At 53.8% G+C, this 13956-nt stretch overlaps 1 protein-coding gene across 1 annotated transcript; it reads right to left on the bottom strand.

Annotated features, from left to right (window-relative positions):
• Positions 1-163: 163 nt before the first annotated feature.
• LOC128274430 (linear gramicidin synthase subunit D) lies at positions 164-6325 on the bottom strand. The gene is made up of 6 exons (XM_053012631.1): positions 6193-6325; positions 3079-3543; positions 1944-3017; positions 1461-1866; positions 1128-1391; positions 164-1042 (listed from the first exon to the last, which is right to left on the bottom strand). Exons 1-6 carry the CDS (start codon positions 6323-6325, stop codon positions 712-714), a joined length of 2673 nt encoding a protein of 890 aa, XP_052868591.1. The 3' UTR covers positions 164-711.
• Between the last annotated feature and the right edge of the window lie 7631 nt (positions 6326-13956).

The raw sequence follows: 13956 nt of genomic DNA, 5'->3' as shown, positions 1-13956 counted from the left end.
ATCTATATACATATTAAATAATGTGTGTGCGTAATAATGTGTTGATCCACTGGATGCGTTTTCCCATTGGTGGTGGCTTACCGTCTGCTCCGTCCTTCGTCGGCTGTGCTTCTTTCTGTAGTTACTACACAACAAGAGGCGCATTTCATCAATATCTATGATGTATTACTGTATTTATCGCCTTATATTTAAAATAATACATAGCATCATTGTACCAACGCGCGCGTTTCGTTATGCGCCTGCCAAACGTGTGCCAATTGTTGGAACTTGTCCCCCTGTGCGGGGGGAACACTTCCATAGCACAAGACGTTGCGTTGCCGCCGCCCTTTCGCCGGTGCAGCTGCGAACCGTAACTATTACAATACTGTTTGCTTAACGCTACTTGATCACGATCTTTAGCAAAAGACAAGTAAAAGAAACTTGGAAGCCCCGTACCGAAGTTAACCTACTAAAAGAAGCGACGGTGCGACGTTGTGCAGAGGAGTCAGAGCCTGCGGGAGGTGCGTGTGGGCCGCATTCACGGAGCATGCCGGAGCATCCGCGTTTCTCCGTGCTTTCCGTTTGGTGGGGTTAAAGGACCGAAGGAGGTGGGAACGAACTGTAGCCTGTGAGAGGCCATCGTGGGGTTTATAAATAAAAAATAATTTAAACGTTCACCAAGCCCCCCCAAGGGGAGCGCCTACACAGCCGCCCACGCCGGGGCACGCCCGTTTACGAGCGAATGTCCTTCCAGTGTACCACTGCCCGCTGGCTGGCCGGTGCCGCAGCGAACGGTCTCGAGCCATCGGCGCTGTACACGAATTGGTTCACCTGGAAGTCCAGCATCGTCTCGTACTGGTACACGTTCGAGCCGAGCTGCTGCGTCAAGGGGTTGGTGTTGGTGGTGAAGATACCGGCAAAGTGCCGTCGGTGCGCCAACTCCAGCACCTCGCTCTCCATGAAGTGCATTGCTTCGATGTTTTCCTGCGCCGACAGCTCCGCACACGTGCCCATCATGAACGAGTGCAGGATCTGATTCGTGCCCGTCGGTAGCTTCGTGTCGCTGTAAAGAAAACGACCACCACAGGGACGGCGGGGAAGCGTTAAACATGGAGGCTGGCTAATGGGTAGCAGGGCGGCCAACCTACCGTATGGGTCCCTCGACGAACTCGAGGAATTCGAACACGATCAGCAGCTTGCTGGTGACGGTCACCTCCGGTTCGTCGCGCGCATCAAAGTTGAGCGAAACGCCCACCGAGCGGCCCGTGTGATCCTTGATGATGAAGCTCAACCCCTTCTCGATCAGCACGGGCCAGATGTCTTCCAGGATGTCGCGGTAGTCGGTTTCGAAGATCTGCGGTTTCAGCCACTGCTCCAGGTCGGCCTTTTCGAAGAAACTGGACGTGATGATGCTACGGAACAGCAGAGAACGGAGATCGTTAGGTCTGGGGGGCGCTCGGGGCCTAACCCGCCGCACTTACTTGATCGTGTCGTCCTTGTGATCCATCGCCAGCGGGTACGCCGTCAGGCGCATCGTATAGTCAAAGCTGGGCACCTTCACGATGGGCACCGTACCGAGGTGCTTCTCGCGGAAGGTCTGCAGCTCCAGCTGGTCGGCGCAGATCTTGTCCAGCACCTCGCCCAGGTTCTTGGCCCCGATGAACGTCGTGATGCTGAGCGGGTAGCCCTTGCCGCACAGCTGCGTCACGGTGATGATCGAATTGAGCGAATTGCCGCCGAGCTCATAGAAGTTGCTGGCGATAGAAACCTTGTCCCGCGCCGAGCGCCCAATCACCTGGCCGACCGTCTCGAAGAGATCCTTCGCGGTGGGCATACGGCTCAGCGGGACGCCCGTGTAGTCGTACTCGATCTCGAGCTGGGTATCATCTGTCGGAGCGAAAAGAGTTGCCGAGAGTGATCGCACGACCAGTGATCGTCTGACAGTTCCGCCGCTTCGCACTTACCGTTGTTGTTGGTGCTTTCGTACATCTTCAACAGGGCCTGGCGGTCGATCTTGCCGTTGACCAACAGCGGAATGGTGTCGAGCAGGACGACCTGCGGTATCATGTAGTGGGCCAGCTTGTCACCGAGCGCCGATTCCACCTGCAGTCCCGTGCGGTAGTGGCAACCGGGCTCGAGCGTGATGAAACCCACCAGCGCCTGATCGATCTCGCCGGCGTGGTAACACAGCACGATGCCCTTGTCGACTCCGGGCAACCCGAGCAGGTTGGCTTCCACCTCCGACAGGTCCACCCGGTGGCCCCGGATCTTGATCTGCGAGTCCGTGCGCCCCTCGTAGTACACGCAACCCTTGCGGACGGTGGCGTAGTCACCGGTTTTGTAGAGCCGATCGAAGACCGGGTTCACCGCGAGCGGGTTGTCGATGAAGCGGTCCGGATCGCGCCCATTTACGTAGCCCTCGGCCAGGTTGAGGCCGGACACGTACAGCTCGCCGATCTCTTCCACCTGTACCGGCGTCAAGTGCTTGTTCAGCACGTAGATCGCCGTATTATCGAGCGGGTAGCCGATCGGTACGCGGTCATAGTGCTCCAGCTGGCTCTTCGACTCGCACACGAAGTACGTCACGTCCCCCATCACCTCGGTGGACCCGTAGAAGTTGCACAGCTGGTGTACGCCTTCCTCGAAGTAGTCGAAGAACTCGCGGGCCAACGAAATCTGTAGCGGCTCCCCAGAGCACACCCAGATGCGCAGCTGGTGGAGCAGCTTCTCCTCGGAACCGGCCCGGTGCTGCAGGGGCAGGTAGAGCAGCAGCGAGCGGAGCAGGGTTGGTACCAGCACCAACCGCTCGATGGCGTACCGCTCCAGCAGATCGACCAGCTTCTCCGGGTTGTTGGTCACCGTCTTCGGTACGACCACGATGGCCATTCCGTTCAGCAGCGGACCCCAAATCTCGGTAACCGAGTCGACGAACGTGAGGGCCGTCTTGAACACTCCGAGCCTCTCGGTCGGCGAGTACGGGAAGCGGTCCCACTGCCACTCGAGCCGATTCTGGATGGTGCCGTGGTTCAGACGCACTCCTGCAGATCACGATGCATGCATTAGCCCGCGGGACGGAACATAGATTGAAAGACGGCTTACCTTTCGGAACTCCGGTGCTACCGGACGTGTACAGGACGAGAGCCAACTGGTTGGCGCCGGCCCCGAGCATCGCCTCCGACCGGACGTTAGCGTTGCTCATGTCGCTGGCGCGCTTTCGCAGCTCGGCGTAGCTGATGGCCGGCGTGCGACCGAAGATTGCGGCGTTGTCGTAGTCGTCGTCGTACACCACCAGCACCGGCCGGGCCTCGGCCAGTATGTGCTGGATGCGGTTCGCCGGAAAGGTCGGGTCGATCGGCAGGTACGCACCGCCTGCCTTCCAGATGGCCAGCAGCATCGTCACCAGCCGGTCCGAGGGGTGCATGCACACGGCCACGATGCTGTCCCCGTCGCCGTTCGGTGGCGACCGGAAGTGCTCCTTGACGCGCTGCAACGTGGCCGCCGCCAGCCGGTTGGCGGTCGAGTTGAGCACATTGTAGCTGATCCGCAGCTCACCGCGCTCATCGTCTGCCGGGGGGAAACAGGTTAGACACCGTGGAGTGTGATCACTTCCGACACTCGATCAAAGTTGGCCCAAATAGCAACCCACTACACAACGAGTGTCTCCGTTCGCGCTGGTGTCCAACGTAATTGAGATGGTCGGTTTACGTGGTCGATCGATTATTACCCTTTTTTCGCTTTTCAATCAGCATCTGGTAGTGTGTTCTTGTTTTGCCACTACCTACCATCTAACGGTCAACGCGAGGAACTGGGTGCACCTCGCGCAGACCGGCGAAGAATTGCGCAAAAACTTGCCCAGCGCACAAAGTGCCACACGTTGTGCAACGGAACCGGCCCCACCAACGGTGGTCGGACATGGTCTCTCTGTGACAGCACCTGCAATTGCACTCGAGAACCGGCCACCCATGTTTTAGGGGGTTGCAGGTGTTGAATCAGATATTGGGCAACCTCACAACCTCAGCTGAAGATTTTCACGTAGCAGCCGGTGAAGGCGATGGCTGGCTGGCTCGTTTTTTGGTCTGCCAAGTGGAAACGACTTCAGCGTCTAACAAACGGCCATCAATGAGTGAGCGAGAGACCGAGTGCCGAGAAGTAGCCCAGGCTCAGTGAAGACAGCCCCACCAAAGCGTCCGCGTCATGGTCAACCCGCCTCGGGGTGGCGCGGCTTGAAGGAAAAGCTAGCTAGCGTTTTCCTCCCGCCGCCCAGACCGGCAAGGTCTGCTGCGTGGCGCTGCGGTCTACCGTTTGCCTTTGCCGCCGTCGGCTCTCTCGGTCAACCGCAGCCGGACGGGTGGTTCACTTTTCTTGACCCTGAACTAGAAGCTACGGTCCACAGGTTTCGCAGACCGTGTCAGAGCGGCAGAGACGATGACGGCGACGACGGACACCTCGCTCTGCTTCTTGTCGTAAACGTAAACGGCACCGGTGGGTATCCTACGGGCCGCAGCCCCTAACGAGCACCGGCTTCGTTCTTGCCAAGCGCACCGGGTCACTGCTAGGCCCCGGCTGGGCCGGGCCTAACGCCTAACGCCTAACGATGGTGGTGAAAGGAAAACGTATTAAACGTGAAATTACCCGAGTGTCCGAGATGCTGGTTTGCGACCAGTATGCCCGCTCTCTGCACTCTGATTTGGAAGCATGGTGATCATCATGGTCCGCGTGCGTGTGTTTTTCATTACGCTCCACCAGTGTGCACTCCACCGGGCCCCGCAGAAGCCACAGCACGTACGGTTTATGCGTGCTGTGTGCTGGTTCTTCAAGGCCACAGGCTTAAGGGGTGTTCTCGCCGGACCTCTCGGTACAATCGCTTGCCATCGCTGAGTGGTGCAATTGTGGGGCCGGCAGGGGTTAGCCCACTCCCCGAAGAGGGCTTAGAAAATCGCGGCCGAATGTGTGGCACTGCGGAGAACGGATTGGACCTTTCGGGGCAAAGATACTACGTACTGTATGTTTGAAGCTTCAAAAAAGTCCATCAAAACAAATACTTGAACAACAAAGGCAGCCTTCGGTATGGTTCGGTTAGCCTTCGGTTGTTTTCATTCCATATTTTTGTGGGATATTCAATCGAAGCTATCTCTGGATGCCATTCTTTGAATGATATCTTTTCGATGGTGTTCTTAGGCGAAGGAAGCACCGAGGGGGAACTTTGGTCAAATAATCTTAGAAGGCCTAGGCAACTTTAAGGTATCAATTTAAGTTTAAGAAGCATGGCTCTATTGGCCTAAATTCTTCCTCTCGCGGGTTCGAAACAAGAAAGGAGCTCCGAGTAGATAACGCCATTCCAATCCCACCAAAAACGAAGGAATATCTTGCTGGCCTTTAATACTGGCTTGGGCAGCTGGGTTGGTTTCGATCATAACAATTCAACGTTCAATTTTGGATTCGTTTGATGATAAATGATCCAATGGGGCTTTAAACCTGGGTTCCAATGTGCTTCAAGAGATTTTTTGCGTAAAATCGTGTGACAGCGATCGATCTAGAATACTGTCGCATACTACATGTTAAACGTGCGCTCAATTCTTCAACACTGGCTAAAGCAATCACTCAAAACTGTCGAGGATTCTGTTCGTTCCAGCGAGGTCGCCGAGTCTAGCCTCAGGTCTATCTATCTGAAGAGTAGCCACCAAATGTTTCACCAAATGACACCTTCAAAAGCAACGAGAAACCATCCAAGACCACCGGTCGAGTGCAAGCGTGGAAATGCTCGGGGCCAAAACATCGGGGCCACGGAAAGCGGCATAAGCCACCGTGCCACCGCACCTCCGTAAACGGTCCGCGGCGTCCGTAATGCGGCGTCTGCTGTTCGGTGAGCCTACGTCGAACCGCGCAAATAATCTGCGGAAAATCTAATTGTTCATCATCGACATTGGCCCCAAACGTTCAGTGGGGTGCGCTCCACTCGATTAGCGCGCCCGCGGTCAGAACTGGCACAAACCGGTGGAAAAGTTGCGGTTGACGCCACACCACGTTTCAGGGCAGCGGCCCGGCACGGGCAGCCCGCCCCGGCGTGACACTTCACGCTTCACACTCGAAGACTCGGTCGGTGACGACGGGGTCAAGTGGCACACAATGGAAAGTGCCGTGAAAATCCGTGAGGCCTCCACGGCCGGGTCTGGAGGTCTGTGCTCACGGGGGTCGTCCCCGTTGGTCGCTTACCATTGAAGACGAGGGCCGTTTCGGTGCCACAGAATCTGTCCACGTTCGCCTCGAACGTGCGGTGCAGCAAGGTCGGCACCAGCTGGGGCCGCAACTGTCCCTTGACGACGGCAAGCTGCGGTAAGGATCCCATCGGAGGGTTTGCTGGCCTTATGCTGCCTTACGTCGTGATCTGGTTCGGCGCTGGCTTCCTTTCTTCTGCTTCCGGGCGGCTGCAACGGAAATGGGAAGCGAAACGGCGCGATCATTAAAACAAAGTGCATAATTATGGACCGCGATTAGCGCGTGAGCTGGTTTCACTCGCGGCTTACCCGCCGCATTACGGTGGGATTAAAGCCATTCGAAGGCGCGATACGTTTGACCCCAGCCTAATTAAAATCCGTGAGAGAGACAGTAAGCGAGAGGGAGAGGGTGGCTCACGCACCGGGGGTCGAAAGAGCAACCCCATAACAAGCGCTTCAATTTCGCGAGGCTGCCCGACAAAGTGATACACATTTTCGGTCCGGTCCGTTTTGAAGTGCCGTCGCCGGCAGCGCTTAAGACGGTCCCCCCGTCTCAAGGTTCGCGGTTCGCCACGCGCGAACCAGTTGTTTTTGGTGGCGATTGTTTTTTTTTGCTCCGTTCGTTCGAATTGTTGGCCTGCTTTTCGAACCCCACGGCGTTGTGTGTTTTGTTTTGTGAATGCATTTTTCAGTCGTTTAATTTTGCGACCCCATCGACGGTTGCGACGGTGATGACAATGATGTTGACGACGTCTCTGCATCTGTTTTTTGGTTTGCCTAGACAGGGACAGGGCATCGGTCAATACGTACGGGACCGCGAGAGAGAGAGAGAGTCGGGTCCGCGAACTTGAACGGTAGCGCGGCGCGGCCATCTCAAGTGCGAGGTCTGCCAAGGTCGCGAAGGTCCGCGCGAGATCGTTGGGCGTTTCGAGAAAAAAGAAACAGTGAAGAGTGAGAAAATTGGAGCACCAAAAAAAAACACTGAAACAATCGCCACCCGGTCCGGTACTGATCGGAGTGTACGGGGGGCTTGCTTGATTGGTTGGACGAGGTCCCCGAAACCGTAACACCCCCGGGGCCTTGAGCTGCAAGTCGTCGGAACCTTGCGTCGTCGTGGCGTACCAGGAAGCGTGTCACTCGGCACGTCGGTCAGCCAGGGGCCATAAATAGCTGGAGGCTCCCCGGGTCGCGATCGCGCCACTCCGGATGTCCGGTATCCTTTCCGCCCGGGGAAGGACTGCATCACACGGTGACCTTCTGTCACGCGACGAATGTGGAGCGATGCCTAATTGCTTCTTCCCCGCCGAAAAATGTGGGTCGGTTTCCGTTCTCCTTGCTCGCCTTGAAACTGACAGGGTCCGGTTGCGTGATGGAGGTAAAGAAGCGACCCAGCTGACCCGAAATTTGCTTCTCCAATTTGGGGTCCACCGACCATTGCGATTTAACGGGCGATCGCGCACAAATGGGCGATCGCGTGCAAATGGGCGATCGCACCGCGCCTTTCACAACAGCGGCACACAGGACCTTCTAGTGTTTTGTGGGTCCGTTGTGCAGATCAAAGCGGAGATAAGCTCATATACTACCTCACAACTCAATCTACCCGTGCCACTCAATCAAAGCGGAACCTCCGGACCGGTTCTGTGGGCGGACAGGAGTTTTTTGAATTGCGTTCCGTGTTTGGTTGCCGAGACCAGCGAGAACAAGCGATCCAGAATAGTATTTCCGGAACCGGTCCGGTATGCCGGCGTCGCTGACATTTTTTTGAAGCTTACTTTCTGACTGCGATCTGGTTTTTACGATCAAGTTTAATTTTAATGCCGCAGTCGAACAGCCGTGTACCGTGAATGTGTACCTTGAAGCCCCGGATCCTGAAGCCTCTCTACGTCCTTCGGCTGGTGTGCACTTGAACTCGACCATCAGACCGGTCGGATGCTTCCCGGGGTGCCAAACCAACCGGGACCAACCACACGAAACCCGGATCGGATCGGACGCGATCGCGTTCGGAGAGGATCGTTAGAGGATCGCAAACAAGAGCCCTCCCCGTTTTAATGTTCCCGTCTCCGGCGGCTCGTCAACAATTACACCGCGACGTGCGCAAACCGTGACGTGTGTATGTGTGCGGATTGATGGAAAGGTCGATTGCGGAACCTATTTGATCGTAACTACCGGTATTTGCTACCGACTGACCGATCGCATCTTTATTTCCAAAGAACCCATCTATCAGGTTTGACCTGTACCATTATTTTTAACCCCCCGTCTGGCCCGTTCACTGATGATCCGCGCGCAAATTGCGTAAATAATGCGAGCTCATCATGCAATTGAAGTGCAGCCCATCTGGGCGGCTGGCCGGCTGGCGTTGCTGCTGGCCCGCCCGACGGGCCCCGCATATTCTTATTTTGTTTCATTCGAGCCGGGCGGCAGGAAATTTTAATTAATAATCATATGATTAGTGTGATTTGTGAACTCCCGCCGGCACAAAAGTGGGCCATTTCGGTGAGCCCCTTCGGCGCGATCGTAGCGGATCGGTCCGGAAAGAGGCTTCGGGTGGTCAAGGTCCCGGACCGCCGGTTGGCATTTATTCAGTCAATATTGAGCGACCCGGGGGAAACCACTTGGTTTGGTAATTCAATTAGTCGCGCCGCTCGTTTTGGCTGCACATGGTGAAGGCTGTGATTGAAATTCGTAATTTACGTATATTAATTTTATTGGAAAATTACTGCCGCCGCAGTAAGTGCGACCCGGTGAGCCTCGTTTCAGACGGTCGGTTCCGTTCCCTGCGCAGAAACCCCGCGGCGTACTTTGATTTACGACCTGTATTTGTTGGTTCGAGTCGGCTATTTATCAGCAAACCGTTTTTGCTAATCGCTGGACGACTCAAGGCTCAATCCGCCGTTATCCTTCGCCCGCTTTTTTTGTCTCACTTATTGTGTGCAACCACACGCAAACACGGTGCCCAATTGGACCCATTGCAGATGTAGATCAAGTGCGATCCGGTGGCACGCGCGTGTGACGAAGAATCTGCAAAGTGCCGTGCCGTGCCGTGCCGTGGACTTGGGACACTTTGACGGCAAAGCATACAAAGCCGCGCACGGTGAATCATTAACGGCGGGACCGGTTCGAAGCGGCACTCAGGCACTTGACCATCGCGACTACTACGCGGTGGTCGGCCGAAAAGGCTCGTCAAATGCGCATTCGCATTGCGACACGCATGTTGCAAGAACCGTGTGCGCGAAGACAAAAAAAATAGACACTCAACTCGAGGTTCGTTGCTTGGCGGGCGTTGAAGTCGTTTGATCAATTCAAGCCGAAGCGAATCAATTACGGTGTTATGATCGATGAATAATTCAATCCGGCGATTCAATGACCCGGGCTGTCCAGCCCTGAAGGGCCCCCCGCCTCCCTGTGGGTTCTCCACCAGTTGGCGTTGGCGATTAGAGTTTCTGTCAGCTCCGGTCAGCCCCGGTGGAGCTGGTAGAAATCGGACTGACGTGCGATCGATGGCGGCCCAGAAGACGGGAGAAGTAAAGCATATCCAAATCATAATCACACGCCTCCGTGGCACGCGACCAGCGCGCGCGCCCGCGTTAAGCGCGTGTCCTTGCGCAAATCCGGTGCGCGCGAATGGTGCTTGGGGCGCGTGCGCGCGAGCGCCGACTCCGCTACGGCGCGACGAGGGTCTCCGCGCAGAGTGCACGGAGAAGTTTACGGTCGGGGGTCACAGGCGTAAGAAATAGGGAAACGAAGCGTAGCAGCTGGTTGAGTAGCCTGCGTTCGATCGACCAACAACAATCGGCTTGACGACGGTCGGCGTGCCGATTAATCTAATTCTTGATGGATGGATGCTTCGCAGGGCCCTCCTCTGCGCCCTTCGGCGCCGAGCAATACAGCGGGGTGTTGTGGTTTTTGAAATCAGGACGGCTCCGTAGGCCTTAGCACGGCCAAACAACATCGAATCCCGCCGTCGATCGAAAGGACATCACACATCGGTTTGACATTCACTTTAACGGGGCCTTTTACGATCAGGGCCGCTTTGCGGTTGCACCCCATGCGGGGTCATTCAACCCGGTTCCCAATCCCAACGCTGTGACCCTCAAGGTCCACGGAAACCGAGGGGTCCCCGGACACCGGTCACAGCAGCAAGGTGCGGTCTGGGATTGTTCTTTTCACGCCCGCAACTCCGCGATGCGTAGCCCCTTAGCGCTTGCGTGACGTGTTGCACCGCCCAACTTCTAATCACCGCGGGATAATTGCCGCTGGCCACCGGGTTAATGATTTAATTGCGAGGTGCCAAGTGCTACAACAACGACGGCGCTCAGTAGGAAGCAATTTGCACCAAACATCTTCATTGAGTGTGTTTGATTTGGCTAACCAACGCCCGCGCTGCTTCGAGTTCGAGTTTGGCCATCTGGGCTCAACTACGCAAAACGGGTTTCACCCCGCCGACCTACAGGTAGTAAGTAAAGTAACAAAAAAAATTGTAGAACCAGGTATTCGTCGGGCCCCTGGCTTGCCATAAATTAATCCATACATCGATTAATTATTCAACACTCATCATCATTTGCTGCGGCGTGTGGCCCGCAACACCTGGCCACCGCGATACCCACGTGCGAGTGCGCACTGCCGGGGCATGAGTTTGAGTTTGCAGGCAAAAGCATTCTTTTCCAGCGAGCCGGGGCGGCTCCTGGGAAAAGTTTAAGGTAAGCAGCCAGGACCTTAGTTGTCACTTGCCTTCGAGAGAACGATTGCGACCCAAACACAAACCAGTTAACGGGAGTTGAAGAATTAACTGGCCAATCTTATCCAAGACCACAATGAACGATCAACTATCAACGTGTACTACCTCCATCGGTAAATCCGCAACGGCTTCTCAAATGCGGCTTTAATAAACTGTTCCTAGCGTTCGATAAGTGTGATCGGATTGCTTTAAGCGGCGTTAGAACTGTGAGATTTTGTCTCAGAAAACCTTCTCCGAATGGTTTATTCGATTGCTCTACTTATTGTTGTTCGACTGCCCACAACAGATGGACGTCAGCAAAGAGAAAAAATGCCCAATTTGAACCCACATTCAATTGGCTTGCAATGCATTGGAGCATTGGAGTTGAAAGTAGGAAGGTTGGATAAAAAAATAAGTTTTTAACGGTGACGTAATCGAACCATTTCCATGGAGGATGAAGACCCACGTCGAGGATGATCTTAATGAGCGACCTAGGCTTTTTCTTGTTTTCTTTTGGCAAAAAAACTGACCCTTTTCTTAAAGCAATGATTCTCTTGTTAACAAATACGAGCTGATGCGAACGCGATTCGGGTGAAAAGACCAAACTTCTAGCAAACCATACCATACTTTTAGAAAATAGTGTTTGGTCACAAGGAAACACCTTTGATGGAATTATATTACGGGATTAGAACTACGCTAAGGCTTACAGGTTTCATACAAAAATAACGGAAGACTTAGCGATTGGCCTTGTCATAGAGAGTCCCATGTCATAGAGTGACATCGATAATGGTATTGTTACAGTAATTAATTGTTTAGCGTAGCATCACTAGTCTATGGCTGTAATCATGTTCATCAAAACCGTAGGGTAACTATAGTAAAATGCTCTACAAAAGAGCCAGGCACTCAACAGAGCGGTGGCTTCAGAGTCCCAATGCCAAACTTTTCCATTGAAAGTTTCCCTTGAGAGTGAGCCGGGTCGTCACTCAGGTTTCGAGAGCTGCGGGACCCTTCCGCACTCAAAGTCAATGAGGAAATAGGTGCTCCACTCGAATGGCACCCTGTAAGTGGATCAATTAATCGTGGCAATCTATCGGCGCCCGATCCTGTCCCACCGATCGAATCAGCTGATCATTTGCAGGCGCCAGCCTTTGAAACTGGTTCTTATTGTCGCGCCCGTTTGATAGATGCAATCGGCACGCCGCACGCCGTGGGGTTTTGCATACGAAATGTGTGCGAGGGTAGCCCCGACCACCGGAAACGTGCGCTTAGTGACAAACGCGTTCCCTCGGCCGTTAGATTTCCCGCGAAGCGAAGATGCGGGATGCTCGTGTGCGCTATGAAACATCCCCGGATGAGTAACGGCGTTGGCGACCGCAAAACTCGGGGAAGTACCGAATACGGTGGGAAAGAAATCCATTTCCGGCGACAGATATTTACGTGACGCCGTTGACTCATTGACGCCCGTGCGGGGGGATTTTTTGCGGGGTCTTTGGTGTTCTGGTTTGCTTTCAAAACTTTTACTTATTCTTTATTCCACTTCCCGTCAATTCGGGGAATGTAACGCCGGCGGAGGGTATTGTCCTTCAGGGATCGGACGACGTTGAGGCGTGTTTAACATACTCAGACGCGTTTATTGCCTTTCACCGGAAGCACGCTGCCGGAGCCCTTGTCCATCAATCAGCCTGAGCCCGTGTCAGGAACCGCGTGAAGAATGATACAGAAACATGGTGAAGAAAAGGGCATAAAAGGATAACCGAAAATAGGCCGCACAGTTGGCCTGCCAAGGACACTGGGCTGCACTCGAGGTGAGTGGTCTGAAGTGCGCTCGGGAATCGGAAATTGGATCAAGGTTGGCGCAGCCGAAGTGACACTTCGCGGAAGAATTAAGTCATTTATCATTCTTTTCTGGCCTGATTGGCTCCTATTGAGATCGGTATCAGGAGGATTTATCGGTAGGAACGGAGAGCTCAGCTATCTTCGGGCTAGCGAAGGTTACCACTGTCGGCACTGCTATGCGCATCGGACTAGATATGAATCTTGAACTAATTGTCTGACCGAATGTTTACTGTACCGGACGCGTGGACCACAACGCGACATCGGCGCGAAACGATGACAAATCGAGCATCCATCGGACCATTTAACCCTGAAGTAGCCGAGACGTCGTAGCCGTCGTCGTGGAACATTTCTTACCGAAACCGTGTGCCGGGCGTGTGGGGCCAGTTGAGGGTTTTCGCGGTCAGCAAGGTGACGACATGCAAATGATGTTCAATGTTTAGCCACCTGTGGGGTAATTTTGGTCAACTGGCGTGGTGCGAACATTTGCCAGCTTTGTTTGCACACTGGACTTCAAGCTGGTCACGCCTTCACGTGCGCCAATCGACGACGACGGCGGCGGCCATGACGACCGGCGGCCCTTCACAATACGAAGGGCTGCCGCAAACGAAAATAAACCAAAATCTTCGATTTAGCAAATGTGCCATTGCTTGCCACACTTGGCAAATGTGTCATTATCATTGATTGAATGATCATTATTTCAACACCGTTGTTCATGGTTCAATTAGAAAGTTGGTTGGAGATATAGTTTTCGAAGAAGCGCTTCGCACTAACACACTCCGATGAGTGATGGACGGATTTTAGACGGTACACTAATATTGTTTCATAATTGATTGGCTAAAAAGAAATCCATTATTTTTGTGTGAATTTTAAAACTTTATATAAAATGTTTCTGATGATCCGATTTGCGTTTTTAAGTCAATTTTGATGATTTCTGTGATCGACATTTTCGACGACGGAACTGTCTGTGCGAGCTGCAGCTTTAACATTAAAAATAACCGAAACCGGTCAACGAAACTAAAATTGCACGTAACTAACTGTTAGAGTATCGACACCATAAACACCATCCTTGATTTCAGCAGCCTACTTGCCTTTACCGAAAACAACTGTAAAATATACCGGATTTTCCTTTCGTTGACTCCCATTGTTAACTCACAAACGAATGGAACAAACAAAAAAACAGTGAAAGCAGTTGTTTAAGTGTCAAGTGTCAGC

Source organism: Anopheles cruzii, chromosome 3 (assembly GCF_943734635.1).
Source record: "Anopheles cruzii chromosome 3, idAnoCruzAS_RS32_06, whole genome shotgun sequence".
Taxonomy (NCBI): domain Eukaryota; kingdom Metazoa; phylum Arthropoda; class Insecta; order Diptera; family Culicidae; genus Anopheles; species Anopheles cruzii.
This window is presented reverse-complemented; position numbering and strand designations above follow the sequence as displayed.

Excerpts from the sequence above, each read along its gene's own strand:
- LOC128274430 (XM_053012631.1), bottom strand. The coding sequence starts at position 6,325 with ATGGGATCCTTACCGCAGCTTGCCGTCGTCAAGGGACAGTTGCGGCCC. Across the intron at positions 3,544-6,192 it reads AACGGCCCTCGTCTTCAATG|ACGATGAGCGCGGTGAGCTG; the intron begins GTAAGCGACCAA and ends TCCCCCCGGCAG. Across the intron at positions 1,867-1,943 it reads CGAAAGCACCAACAACAACG|ATGATACCCAGCTCGAGATC; the intron begins GTAAGTGCGAAG and ends TCGCTCCGACAG.